General features: G+C 39.4%; 1 protein-coding gene across 4 annotated transcripts in view; it reads right to left on the reverse strand.

The window, feature by feature from the left end:
• The window catches only part of chrna8 (cholinergic receptor, nicotinic, alpha 8), a 203,510-nt gene that overhangs the window by 76,649 nt on the left and 112,534 nt on the right, over positions 1 to 14,327 (reverse strand). For 3 of the 4 annotated variants that reach the window (XM_043715303.1, XM_043715315.1, XM_043715318.1), the window contains one exon: positions 6,656 to 6,823. The exons of the other annotated variant lie outside the window; for it this stretch is intronic. In XM_043715303.1, the coding sequence (XP_043571238.1) occupies positions 6,656 to 6,823 (168 nt within the window). The remainder of the gene's footprint in view (positions 1 to 6,655; positions 6,824 to 14,327) is intronic. 4 annotated transcript variants of the gene reach the window in all.

A 14,327-nucleotide genomic window follows, 5' to 3' on the forward strand; every position in this document is an offset into this window, starting at 1 on the left:
GTGGGGGAGGGGGGTAGAAGCAGATATGACAGCAACATTAAAGAGGAATTCAGACAGACACATGAACAGGCAGAGAGGTACACACAATGTGTAGGCAATGGGATTAGTTTAGCATTATGGTCAACACAGACATGGTGGTGAGATCTATACCGTTCTGTGTTCTTGTGCTAGGGTTTAGAACAGCTGCGATGATGGGAAGCAAGCAATGCGTCTCCCTTAATCCAGGACCAGACTTCCTCATTCCTGTACTAATTAGCCAAGCTGGGAGAGAACCATCTCATCTTGCTGTGAGTTGTCTCTTGCATATTACCTGCTACCAGTATCAGCCAGCCTGTGTTGTTTGCGAACGATGTGCAGACCTCTTTAGTTCATTGTCGAACCATGCAGTATGACAATGTCCATACGAGTTCTTGTCAGGGATGGAGCAGAGGACAATGCATACCCAGGGAAACTTCCTCTGCTGAAAGTGATATACAGTGAAGAGAAAACAAACGCATGCTTGGTTAAGCTGCAGGAAATGAGCAGGTGACAATCGTCAGAATTCAGATAATCAGAGATGCTGTTAGCCTTGCCTTATCTGATACCCAGTGATTTTGCCTGCTGTGTAAAGGCTTTACGATCCTGGAGTAACATTGTGATGATGTCATACAGTTGTACACTACTGAGTATAAATTGTGTGGACAGAGTCATTACCCAATATAGAGTCTGAGGCTCGGATATCTGTGATTACCATGTAGTGCAGTCTTTAGTATTAACACATAATAAATAGCATTACTTCAAAGTCTAAGCCTACAGACATTTTTTGATTCACCTTCTCCTTGACCAGTCTTGCCAAACTCAGTATTTTATCAAACCACATGATAAAATAATACCTTAGGCATACTTCTTCGGTAAAGGTCATTTTGTCTGGCACTCTTACTGTTCTTGCTTTGTCTCACATACCCCTCCTCCCATGGAATGTAATGTCAGGTCTCATCCTGTAGGTTGGAGAGTAAGAAATAAGTAATGAAAGGCAAGTAAAGATGTGAAAAGTTTAGGCTTACTGCAAAAGTCAGCAAGGTAGAAGCAGAATATATTGGTGGTGTAAGTGAAGCCAAGCATTTGGAATGTGAAATAAGGAGTCCTTGGAGAGGTTGGGGATTATTCTGGCATTAGATTGTAAGAAGGGAATGATGTGTGAATGGAACAAAAGAACATGCGACTGTGATTGAAACAGAACGTGATTGTGATAAGCATTGCTGATGGTTTGCTCAATAATGTCTTGAAGGTGAGCACATCACTGAGGGAGGAAGAAAATGCAGTGTTGACCAATGTTGTTGAGAGAGACGAAGAACTATCCGCAGCCTCACTGCTCTGACAAATCCAATGAATCTCCTTTGATTGGCATTGCCAACACTGATTCCTCCCAGGTTTTGGACATTTGCACATGTGGAGTTCAAGAGTGTGTTGGGAAACTAATACCTCCCTTATTATCCTGACTCCCACAAGCAAACTATCCCCCAGGGAGGCTCCTGTAAACCAGACAGTAGCCCTTAGACCCATCACTGCCTCAAGATCAAAGGTCACACTCTTTCAGTGAAGCATGACAGAGGGATTACGACTTTCTTTGAAGATATGTGCTCCTGTTTTACATAGGTGCTGGTAGCTCACAGGAAATTGTGTTGCTTAAGATGGTTGAGCTGCCTGTTTCCAGATCCATTTTCCACAGGATGTCAGCATCACCAGCAAGGCCAAGGAATGCTCCACATCCCTAACTACTCTGAAGCTAAGTGGCATTCTGCACTATTTCTGAGGGCAGTTAAGAGTTATCTACATTATAATCCATCTGATATAGCCAGATATAGGTAAGCATGATGGATCTCTTTCCTTAAAGGACATTTGTAAAGCAGATGGATTCTTTTAAAGGACATCTGAGGACAGTTTCGTGGTCACTATTATGAAGACTAGCATGTATTCCATATTTTAATAATTTAATTTAAATGCCACCAATTTCCAGGATCCCAGATCATTAGTCAAGAGAATTACTGGTCCATTTTATAACTGCATCACTATCTATCCTAATTGAAATTGCCACTGCAGCTCAAGAAGACCTCCCTTTTTTGTCTAAGAACAACACGCCAGTCAGGTATCAAGCCTCCAGGGCTATTGCTATAACATGATGAAGATGTTTCATTAAGGATGTTTCCCATTCATAAATTTGTGATGTCTTTGTCCAATCACATTGTGGTTTCACTTGACTCTTAGAAATGCACATCATTGTTGCATCGGCCAGAAGAAAAGGCAAAAACAAAAAATTATTTGTTGCCATTGGCAATACTCACTAATGAGTATGATTACCATGTCAGTGGTTATGGGTTCTGTGGGTCCTTGTGTGGTTGATCAGCCCAAGCTTAGACTACAATCATACATGTGTTTCTAGGGAGGTGGAATTATACCCTGGTCTCGGGATCCCTGGCATTCTTTTCTCAGCTTCCTTTTCCATACTTCCTCTCTCACTTTTCCAGGAGAGTTCATATGTTGTTGTGGTTCTGTTCGCCGAGCTGGGAATTTGTGTTGCAGATGTTTCGTCGCGTCTAGGTGACATCCTCAGTGCTTGGGAGCCTCCTGTGAAGCGCTTCTGTGATGTTTCCTCCGGCATTTATAGTGATTTGTATCTGCCGCTTCCGGTTGTCAGTTCCAGCTGTCCGCTGCAATGGCCGATATATAGAGTTCATACGTTCCAGGTTGAGAGGTTGAGTTTGACTTTGATTTTCAGACAACAGATAGCTTAGCCCACTAGATGCAGTTTTTCAGCCAGAATGGTGACAGAACAGATTATTTTTTAAGGCACCTCTTCTATTCCGTGCCCCATGCAGGGTGAACAGGGCAGATCCTGAAGAAGGTTGCTCAGTCAGGAAGGAAACTTCCAAAATTCCCTGTTCCATTTCAAGAGTGAAATGACTGAGTCAAACTCCACAGTCCTACGTGCTGCTCTGAAGATAGGGACTTCTAGATCTCTCAACTCTGTCCTCATCATTTCTCCAAATCACAGCAGGATGTGTGTTATGTGTATAGAGTGCTGATGGGGCCATCATCTGCTGTCACAGCCATTGGTTCCACACAAATATCTTCTGTATCACCTTTGAAGATATTTTCTGGATTGCACATTGTCTAGTTCATCCTGTCTATCATGGCTGGCCCAGCTAGGAGTTGAGAACTCCTGACAGCGTCACTCTCAGGATCAAACAAACTGAGCTTCTCCACCACAGCAAGATTACAATCCTTGGAAAGGTGTGATTATAATTGTAGTAACAAACATGCATTCTCAGATCCATGAGGAAAGAAGTCACAGAGACATTGGATATCCTGGGATTTGATGGCCATATAAATAATTGATTCTTATATTCAAATCAAAACTACATATGTCTTGAGCCTAGTTGTACAGAGACTGTTCTGAAGCAGTTCCTCATAACTTAAACACAAACCACAAATCTATGCTTGTTTGAGCTTTTGATATTGGAAAGAATTGATATCCTTTTAGGAGATAGATGTGCAAAACTTTTATGCATTCATCCAAAGTTAGCCTCCCCTTTGATCTATATAAAATGAGAAGTAAATTACTTCAAATTAATACCAAATTCTCCAAGTGCTACTATTAAATTAGAACATCCTTGCAGGGTATGTGCAAACTTTCTGGATGCAGCATATCAATCATTTCTTGATAGTGGTTAATGAGGCTTGTAGTCTATGAATAATCCCGTCCATAACTGAAACACTGAGTTTATGTTGAAGGAGGAAAGGCTGGTAAAAAAAATGATTCACCCTCTTCATAACTAATCTTAAATTGTATTTTTAGTGGTCATATTCAAAACTTTGCTCTTCAAATGTTTTCAGCTACAGGGACAGGTATTTAACAGGACAAATGTTTGTGGAGGAAGTGAGAAGGTTGAGTGGGAAACATCCCGACAGGGCAGCCCAATCTCCTTTGAAAGTTATATTTTTCTTTCAAGGAGTCGATATCAGGATGGAGTTGGGTTCCCCACCTCCACAGGAAAGCCCAACGTTGCTACAGGGGTGGACAGATGGCAAGTTAGAACACTTTACTCTATATACTGAGACATCAGCCCAGTTTTTTTAATGATGAATGTCAGGTTCTCAAATCCTCACTTTTGTCCTCCTCGATGCTTCTCATGTATCCTCCCTACCCACTCTTCTACTCACAATAGGCAACACTCAGGTTGTCTTGAAAGAAGCATTCAGAACAAGAGAACTTCTAAAAAAAACACCAGTCTTAAAACACACGATACTGAAAAAAACTAAAATACAAAAACATTCATCATGCATCAAATAATTGAAAAAATAAATAAGCATCTCATTCACTAAATACAATAAAGATAGATAATCTTTTAATTACATCTTAAAACCATCAATCTAAGTATTTTAATAGTCCCTTTCTAATATAAGTGCTTTTAAAATTAAGCATTCATAATGGCCACAACTGTTGTGAGAGACCATTGTCTTATTTAAATTGCTGAATGAAATAATATTGCCAGGGAGTGGCATCAAACTATCACAATGCTGCAGGAGGTCCAGTACTACTACCTTCCCAATATGTTCAGGCCTCCTAACATCTGTTTCACTAAATATTGAGGCCAAAACTTTTGTAATATAATGGTAAACAGGTCTATTCCTGTGCCAAGTGTACCAAACCGTCATACTGTTTGTTAGAGACTGATGGACTTATTGTACATTTGTAGCATCTATCTTTGTATTATTCACATACTGAACAATGGCTAGCGAAGAGTCACAATGATAATTCTTAAATTATGAAAAAGGATTCACACAAGTGATTTCATTCCATGGGAGAAGGATGAACAAAGTTTCCCTTACTCTACACCAGGTAGTATGAACTGCACAGTCTAGATGATATCATCATTTATATTTGTGGAATTGTCTTTGTGGAAAGGAAGACGTTCAGAGTTTTGCACTCCTTAATGTTCTAGTTGTGAATGAAGCAAGAACCTGCATTTAAAAAGCACCTTTAGCAAGCCAAGTTGTCCTAAAACACTTTAGAACCAAAACACCTCCGAAGTATATAACCAGGTAATCTATAATAACTATAATATCAGCTTTATAAGTATTAGGTTGAACAATACATATTGACCAGGAAACTAAGGAAAGTGCCCTGCGGTCTTCTTCATTGTTTTAGTAAGAAATAAATTCAAAGTTATATTATTTGAAAATGCTTCTAGATAAATAGAAGTCATTGACCAACCAATTGTTTGTTTAGTTAAATCTACATCTACTTCAGAAAAAGAACTGCCTTCATGGAAATATGATAGATTGGCTTCTTATAAAAGTTTACCATTCACTTTGGAGATGGAAGCAATGTGTGTAAAGGGTCTTACAACCCAAAGCCAGCACAGAAGTTTGTTTTCTGCAGCCAATCATTGGACTCAAGGTGTCACATTAGGACCCCATGGAACTTCTGATGCATGGACTGCCTAGGAATTGCCCAGAAGATTAAAACTTCCAGTAGCAACTCTCCTGCTCCCTTGGACCCTCAGAAAAAGTCTTTGACTCCGAGTTAAAATTAAAGATGTTGGACAAGTCTGAAATGCTTCAAAGGAGATGTGTGACTGAAAAATGCTTCTTTGACCCCTTGGTAACTATTCAACTGACCTGACCTATTTCTTCTGAATGTCCCTTCTACTAAGTAGCTCCTCTACCCTTCAACTCCCAGTGATCCAACCTGATTAGTCTCTACCACACAACTCCTCATCTTGGGCCCACCTAACTACCCACAAACCAACCTGACAAATCTCGCTACCCTCCAAACACCACCCTCCACCCTGCTTGATTACTACTTAGTCCTCAATTTCACCAATTGATTTCCTCAACCTAACCTAACAGTGTCCATTATCAGAATTGAGCCCAACCCTTATTTGGAGGAACAGCCGTATTGAATCCAAAACATTAACTCAGTTTTTCACTTTCCATAGTTGTTAGGCCTTTTGAGTTTCTTCAGCGCTCTCAGTTTCCATTTCAGTTCTCCAGCATCTGCAGCACTTGGCTTTGAGTTAGTACAGATGAATGATTAATATATTGGCATTGGTCGAGGATTGGTTAATGGAAGGAAAGGAGAGTTGAGGAATCAATATTTCATTATTGGAATGGCAGGCTCGTAACTAGGTCAAGTGTCTTAGTTATTCACAATTTACATTTGTGACTTAGATTATGGAACCTAGTGAGATATATCAAATTTTGTTGACAATATAAAATGGGGTATGCTTGTCTTAATCAAAAAGGAGTTACAGTAACACAACAGAGAGGAAACAATGCAGGATGATTGTGCATCATTCTCACCAAAGGCTGAGAGAGATCATGCACAGTAAAGATGGAAACCCTACATAATTACAGAGCACGTCATTTATATTTCATACGTCAGCCATTATGGTATTATAGCAGAAACAGACCCCTAAAAAAATAAAGACTCTAACATGGCTGTGCAAAAAACAGACATGGATTTGGAAGATATCAGCACAATCACAGTTAGTTAAAGCAACATAATGGAGACAAAGCGTCACAAAGATATTGCTTTCCTCTGTCCTCAATTTATGTTGCTGATTTTGTATTGTTTATTTAATAATAAAATATTCATTGGAATGAAACTTACCAACAAGGTCCCATTCTCCATTTGGTAAATAAGTAGAAATGTCAGCTTCCAACATCTGCAGGTCCACTAACCAACCGTCATGTGTCCATGAGCCAAATTTTAAATCACATCTTTGGACATCAAAGGGGAACCAGCGGACATCAATGTAACATGTACTCTTCAGAATACCTACATTTTTCATAGACATCAAAATAATCATTTCAACAGTAACTTCACATTTTCTGTCACTATCACCTTTTCACCTCCCTGTAGTAATTCAAAAGTCTCTTTGAAACCTCTCTCTTTTGATTGTGCTTATACTCACCATGCTGATTTAGCTTGCCTAACTGTTTGCTGTTCATTTAATTCTGAATGTCTTTGGGAGATTTTATTGTGTAGAAGGCACAAGGAGTCATTTAAAGACTGACTTTGAAAGAACAGCATCAAGTTGATCTCTGTGCAAACCAGAGACTTTGTGATTTATTGCTATTGCCAATATTCGTTTCAGGATGTTGACTGGAAAATCTAATCTGCAAAAGTTCAAAATTCCTATGGTTGCAGCTGCACATTTATCATAACAATGAAGGAAATATGAACTTGTATGGAGCTGAACCAGCATTTAAAAAATTTTGTTAAAGGAGACAAATATATTTAAATTTGAAATGCTCAGCAATGCATTAATCTGAAGTACCCCAAAGGCTGGTCAATTTAAGCTTGGAGCTCAATTTAGCGCTCAATGATTCTCAAAGAGTTAGACGTGTAATTCATTGAAGTATTGATACCACATGTAATAGACAGATGGGGAACCATCAGCCCATGCCTTCTTACACCTGGGACACATTCTAAAATTATGATTAAAAGCCTACAGCTTGTTTGTGTGGGCTAAGTTGGCAAACTTCTGTTTTTCCTAGTTTGTTAACAGCTGTCTTGTCTAATAACCAAGGTCCAAATGTTGGGAGACTGTGCAGAATGCTAAACATACTAATATAAGAATTCAAGTATGGTATACAAAATAAATGGAAGCCTGAATCTAAAATGGCTTCCAATTGACTTTGCTGCTGATAGAATAAACAAAACATATTTGGTATTAACACGAGAATGAAATAAATGGAGTCCTGGGAGCAAATAAAGTATTTGAGCCCTGGATGTTGAAGGGCTTAGATGTTTCATAAAACTACATCAGCCTTTATGACTGTCCTCTGAACTCAGTATGACTACCATATGATAATCACTGTCAGCTATATCTAGTACATCATATATTTCTGACAAAAGCCTGTTTCATTCCTGTTCTTAGTCATAATAGATGAAAATGATACAAATATTATTCTGCATGCCTATAGTCTAGTTGACAGGATGAATAATCACAATGTATTTAATTGTATGCTATTCAGCAATTAGTCATCAGAAAAGAACATACTTATTTTAAAATAAAAATTTAAAGAAAATCCACCTTTGGTACGTTGGAGACCATTTAAACTTAGTTTCAGTCACCCTGATAGCGTGATTCCATTTTCTGGGCGTGTAGCATTGTGGGAAGATAGTAGAATTTCACAATCAAATTGCTGCAAATGTGTCTTTGCTATATTCAGTATTCGTGGTCAGTTCTTAAAATATTTCAGAGCACTGAGAAGGTGATGGTTATGAGGCATACAAATTATTGTTACAGGGCAATTCACAGCCGATTTCAATTATTATTATCTCACATGTCATAGCAGAATAGTTTGAAATGTTCAGCTGCAATTATTGTCCATAGTCACCTCTTTCTGTGGCACTTCAAAATGACTCCTTGGAAGGCTTTCCTCACGCAGTCCCAAGAAGAGTTTCCCTGCTTTTAGTCTTCACCATGTCTCCACCATCTCCTTCAACTGTAAACCTTCCAATAATTTCTGTGGTACTTCAATTCTTGTACATTCTCAATTTTTACACTTCACCTCTGAGGGCTGTGTTTTCAGTTACCCAAGTATTAACGTCAGGAATGTTTAACTTCAACCCTCTCTGCTTGCCTATCTCACTCCCTTCATTTACTATGCCTTTTAAAACTTATATTTCGACCTGTCATATTATTTCCTCATGTCTCTTACTGTCAAATTTGGTTTGATAATTTCGTGTGTGATGCAGTGCCATCCACCTTCAATTTGATTATCATTGTACAGGCAATGGCATCTCACCACCACAAGTAAAAAACAGAATAACTGAAGAGAAAAAAAGGGCTTTCCACCATGTGGTCTGGAATTCTGATTTTCAGAATTCTGTTTATCTGCATCCTTTTATCACCCATTGTATATTTTGTTAAGCTCTTTGTCTTCTGTTTTAGGTGTGTTGTGTGTGTGTGTACACGCATGTATTTCAATTTTGAAACAGTTCAAGTTGTATCAATTACAAATCCTTTCTTTTACCATTGCACTGAGAGTATTGCATACAATTTTGGTTTCCTTACTCGAGGAGGGGTGTGGTTATATTGGAGGAGGATAACTAGATTGATTCCAGATATGAGGGGCTTATCTTATATTGAGAGATTGAGCAGTTTAGGCCCAGTTTAGAAGAATGAGAGGAGATCTAATTGAGACATGAAATGCTGAAGGAAATTGGCAAAGCAGACTTAGAAAGGATACTTGCACTTGTGGGGCAATCTAAAAATGACAGGACATAGTTTTAAATCTCTACCCCTTATCGTAAAACTAAGAAGAAGAGAAATTACTTCTCTCAAAGGGTTGTGAATCTGTGGAATTCACTACTCCAGAATATGGTGGATGCTGGGACATTGAGTAAACTTAAGGATGAGATAGACAGATTTTTAATTAGTTAAAGGTTGAGGGGTTATGAAGAGTTGAAAAATGTGGTGCTGGAAAAACACAGCAAGCCAGGCTGCATCCAAGGAGCAGGAGAATCGACGTTTCGGGCATAAGCCCTTCTTCAGGAATGAGGCTGGTGTGCCAAGTGGGCTGAGATAAAAGTTGGGGAGAGGGAATTTGGGGGAGGGGCACTGGGAATATGATAGGTGGAAGGAGGTGAGAGAGTGGGAGAGGGAGCTAAAGTGTTCAACCACAGGGTGGTTGGATTGGTTGGTGCGGGTGTCCCAGAGGTGTTCCCTGAAACATTCCGCAAGTAGGTGGCCTGTCTCCCCAACGTAGAGGAGACCACATCGGGTGCAGCGGATACAGTAAATGATGTGTGTGGAGGTGCAGGTGAATTTGCAACAGATATAGAAGGATCCATTGGGGCCTTAGAGGGAGGTGAGGGGAGAGGTGTGGGCGCAAGTTTTGCGCTTCTTGCGATTGCAGGGGAAGATGCCGGGAGTGGAGGTTGGGTTGGTGGGAGGTATGGACCTGACGAGGGAGTCACGGAGGCAGTGGTCTCTCCTGAATGCTGATAGGGATGGAGGGGTCTGTCTGGAGGGTTATGAAGAGTGGGCAAGTAAATGGAGTCTACATTAGAGTGGTGCTGGAAAAGCACAGCAGGTCAGGCAGCATCCCAGGAGCAGGAAAATTGATGTTTCGGGCAAAAGCCCTTCATCAAGTAAATGAAGTTGAGGCCACGATGAGACCATCATGATTGTATCAAATGGCAGAGCAGACTCAAGGGACTGAATTGTCTGTTTCTGTTCCTGCTTCTTATTTTCTTATGTCAAAGTTAACTGCATCAAAATAAATAATTATCTTTTACATTTTATGAAAGAACCTGGTGTGGTTTCCTTGTGCGGTCATTTAGTCAAATCTGTCATTTTGATAGTCTTATGTGGATTCTTATACATTTTTACATTTTGTGAAGCATCACACTGATCGCTTCCCCTGCTGTAAGTACGAATGCAAGGTAACTATTGAGCAGCACTGCTATTTCATTTATTAACAATGTCTCTATCATCAGTTGTCAATTGGTCCTTATTGCTCCTTACTTCCTTCTCCTACCTGAAGTTATTGTAACTCTTTCTCATGTTGATTTTGATATCCCTTGCAATTTTCCCTTCTTCTATCTCTGACCATCTGTTTTATCACCTTTTGCTGTCCTTTGTACTTTTTCTACTTGGCAAAGTCTGTACTTTACTTTTCATATTATGACCAAGTCAGAAATTACTTCACCTTCTCTCCACTCCTAACGTGGTAACAGCTTGAATTTTAAATGGAGGTGATTTTGCCAATCTAAGAACTGAACATTCACTGTGTAAAACTTTGTATCTGAAATAAAGTCAATTTGGTTCCTTAAGTTAACAAGAGTGAGTTTTGTTTCAAAAAATTCCTTAAAGATACAGGAATTATTAACAAAAGCTTTAAATGTGCAAAAATATCTATCAACTAATGCAAAATCAATGTGCACGCAATTCTCCCAAATGTAAAAATCAAAGGCAATTCATCTCTGCAGAGGGTCAAATCTTGAGTAATTATAATTTAAAGTCAGACAAAAATATTGTGTGCATTTTGTGCAGATGCTTATTTACGCTGATGTATCACCTTCCACAATAGCTGCTGGATCCAGGATTTCTTCCTGGAGCCGTATGGCTAACAGATTTCTCTTGTTCTCTTGGAAATTATCTACGATTCAAAGTTCTTTCTTGCATTAAGAACTCACGGCTTGTAGCAATGAAATCAGAAAACAGAATGAGAAAGGCAAGTCAGTCTACCGACCCTGTAGACAGAACCAACAAGGAGAAATACATCCCCAGCGGCCAAACATAACTGTATACTTTGGGTCTGCTGACCATGATTTGACGGCTGAATTAATCAAATGTGCTTTGAAGGACCAACAAGCTTTACAAAAAATGGAAGTACAATGGATGCTGGAAATCAGAAATAAAAACAGAAATTGATAGAAAAAAAATCAGCAGGTTTGGCAGGATCAGTGGAGAAAAATCCAAGTTAACGTTTTGCGTTCAGTGATCCTTCTTCAGACTTCAGAGTTTTTCCTTCTGACTATTAGTTCAAATCCAGTAGCCTTATTACATCCAGCAACTGGATCAGATGTTCTCCCTCCAAAGGTTTTGAAGACGTAGTGAACTCATGAGGCCGCATGTATTTTTCACAAATGTAACATATTTGCTGCTGCAGTCACAAGCTTTTCTTTTGAAAAGTGTAATTTCAAAAGTTCAAGATACACACTAAAAATTATACATTATTGTTTAGATTTTAGAGGCTAGCAATTCTGCAGAGATTAAGTCATCCCTTGTCTTGAAAGCTTGTCCACCATTGACAGGGTGCAGGTTTGGACTGGGATAGAATACTCTTTATATATCTGCATGACTGCAGCTCTAACAACACTCAGAAACTCTCCACTATCTCAGACTAAAGCAGTCCAAGTGACCGGAATCCCATGTAACACCTTTAATACTTGTTCCCTTCACCACAGATGCACAGTGGCAGCAAGGTATGCCATCGATAAAATGGACTGCAGTAACTCACCAAGCTTCTTTCAACCACATCTTCCAAACTCATGACCTTTACTGCTTAAAAGGACAAATGCAAAAAATACATGGCAACCTCACCACCTCAACTCCCATCCCAGATACACACCATTCTGACTTGGCACTAGATTGGCAAACATGCACTTTTGTTGGTTCAAAATCTGGAATAAAATCTCTTCCTAACAGCTTTCTGTGTGTACATACAGCCTAACGACTGTGTGTGTTCAAGAAGACAGTTTTGTGTTCAATTTTTGGATAATGTTCCTTTAATAGCTCAACATGTAAATAAGCCAAATGCCTGGATTCTTTCAGATTAGCTCAGCTTCTCTGCAATGTAGCACTCAAGGCATAGGCTGTGTCAAAAGATTACTCTGTGCTGCATATACACTGTAAATAAAACCACTGGAGATCTTCAAATAAACAGAATGCACATACCTAATTTGCGTCATATTTAAATAACACAAGATTATTACTACAGGCAACTTGCCAACTCTTCTCAAGGTCAATTAGGAATGGGCAATAAATGCTTGCCTGACCAATGAAACTCACATCCTACAAATTAAGGAAGAACTTCAAAACAGTATACCTTTCCTCTTAGTTTTATGTTATTTCTCAAGTCTTAAATAATCCATGGTTGTATTTCATGATTTTTTCCACTTAATAACATAAAATGATTATGTATCATGTTACCTTGCTACAAATATACTGGTGAGGTCATACCTGGGTCAGAACTTTTTGGCTCCTACCACCAGATGGCATCTAGGTTGGGGTCCTAAAAATGCACTGGTTGATCTTTCTACTGCCTACTTGCTCATCGCCAGCCTTTCACAGTTTTATGGATGATGGAAAAAGCTTAAAGGGTTCCGACCACCATCGGTTCAGTTCATTCACAGAGCTGTGTTCAATCAGAAACAAAAACAGAAGTTGCTGGAAAAGCTCAGCAGGTCTGGCAGTATCTGTGAAGAGAAATTAAAGTTAATGTTTCAGGTCTGGTGACCCTTCCTCAGATTGGCCAGCAGCTCTCAGAGGTCACACTTTTCTTCAGTCAGGGACAAAGTCCTACCTCAAACTCATGTTGAATGGAGTGAGGCAACTGGCATCAGTGTAATTCCACCCTAAGGAATATTATATGCAGATCTGGCCTCCTTAACAAAGACAGCCAGACCTCAGAACTGGTGTGTTATTGATAGTGACTATGGGGTCCTGGAGTACAAAGTCACAGGTGGGATGATGCAAGATGTCAGTCTTCTTCAGACAGCAGTCAAGCCAAAGTCTCCTGAGGCTAGTACAAAGAAATCAGTGAGTAGCTGCATGCCTTCAGAGTCCTGAGGCTAGGTCAAAGAAATCAACATGTCGCTGTATATCTTCCGAAGTATGTGTTATGAAAATGCACAGGTCTATAAACAAAAGTTCACTCAGCACCTGCTCAGAAACCAAACCTTGGTACAAGCTTTATGCTTTTGAAAATTGAAGAGCTTACCAAAAATCTGAAATTGAATGTGTGGTCCTGTGATACAAGCTTTGATGGCGAAAACTCAAGGGTACACTCTCAGAATATGGGCCTTCAGTTAAATGGTGTGAATCTTTGCAATTTTCCCAGAAAGCTGTTAATGCTTAGTTATGAAAGAAAAAACAGCCTTGACCTTTGTTGAGTGATGCACTAGATTTGATTGATAATTTGCAGATGGTGCCAACAGAAAACCTACTAATTTCATCCTTGTGCCATACCTGAAACTCACCTTTTTCAATTCAGTTTCCTAAAAAGTGTAATCTGGACAGGTAGTAGAGGAACACTAAAAATAAAATAATGACGAGGACACAACACTGCTGCTCAATTCCACTTGTGTATATCTTAGAAAATAGATCAGGTTTGGGATTGGTACATGGTAGGACACTGAGCATGAAGGCTCCACAGCTGGTGCTTGGTGCAAGAATAGTGTAAGTGCAAACTGGATAGGTTTGTACAGCAAAATCTTTTAGTTTATTGGAAAGTCTGTCAAAAAGCCTGTACTAATCACCAAAGAGAATTCAAGCATATGAATTAGGAACTGGGTGTGCGTCATTTTGCCTTTCAAGCCTGCTCTGTCATTCAATAGATCATGGCATCTGATGACTTCCACATTCCCACTTAACCTATATGCCTTTACTTATCAAGAACCTCTCTTCCTCTGTCTCAACAATATTCAAAGACTCTGCTTTCATCAAAAAGGTTGAACATTGTGCCAATTTGACTTAAAACAAAACTTCTTTTCAGAAAGTGTTGGTGAGAGGGGTAGTTAACCTTACTGAACCAGAGCACTC

This window comes from Chiloscyllium plagiosum, chromosome 2 (genome assembly GCF_004010195.1).
Source record: "Chiloscyllium plagiosum isolate BGI_BamShark_2017 chromosome 2, ASM401019v2, whole genome shotgun sequence".
Lineage (NCBI taxonomy): Eukaryota > Metazoa > Chordata > Chondrichthyes > Orectolobiformes > Hemiscylliidae > Chiloscyllium > Chiloscyllium plagiosum.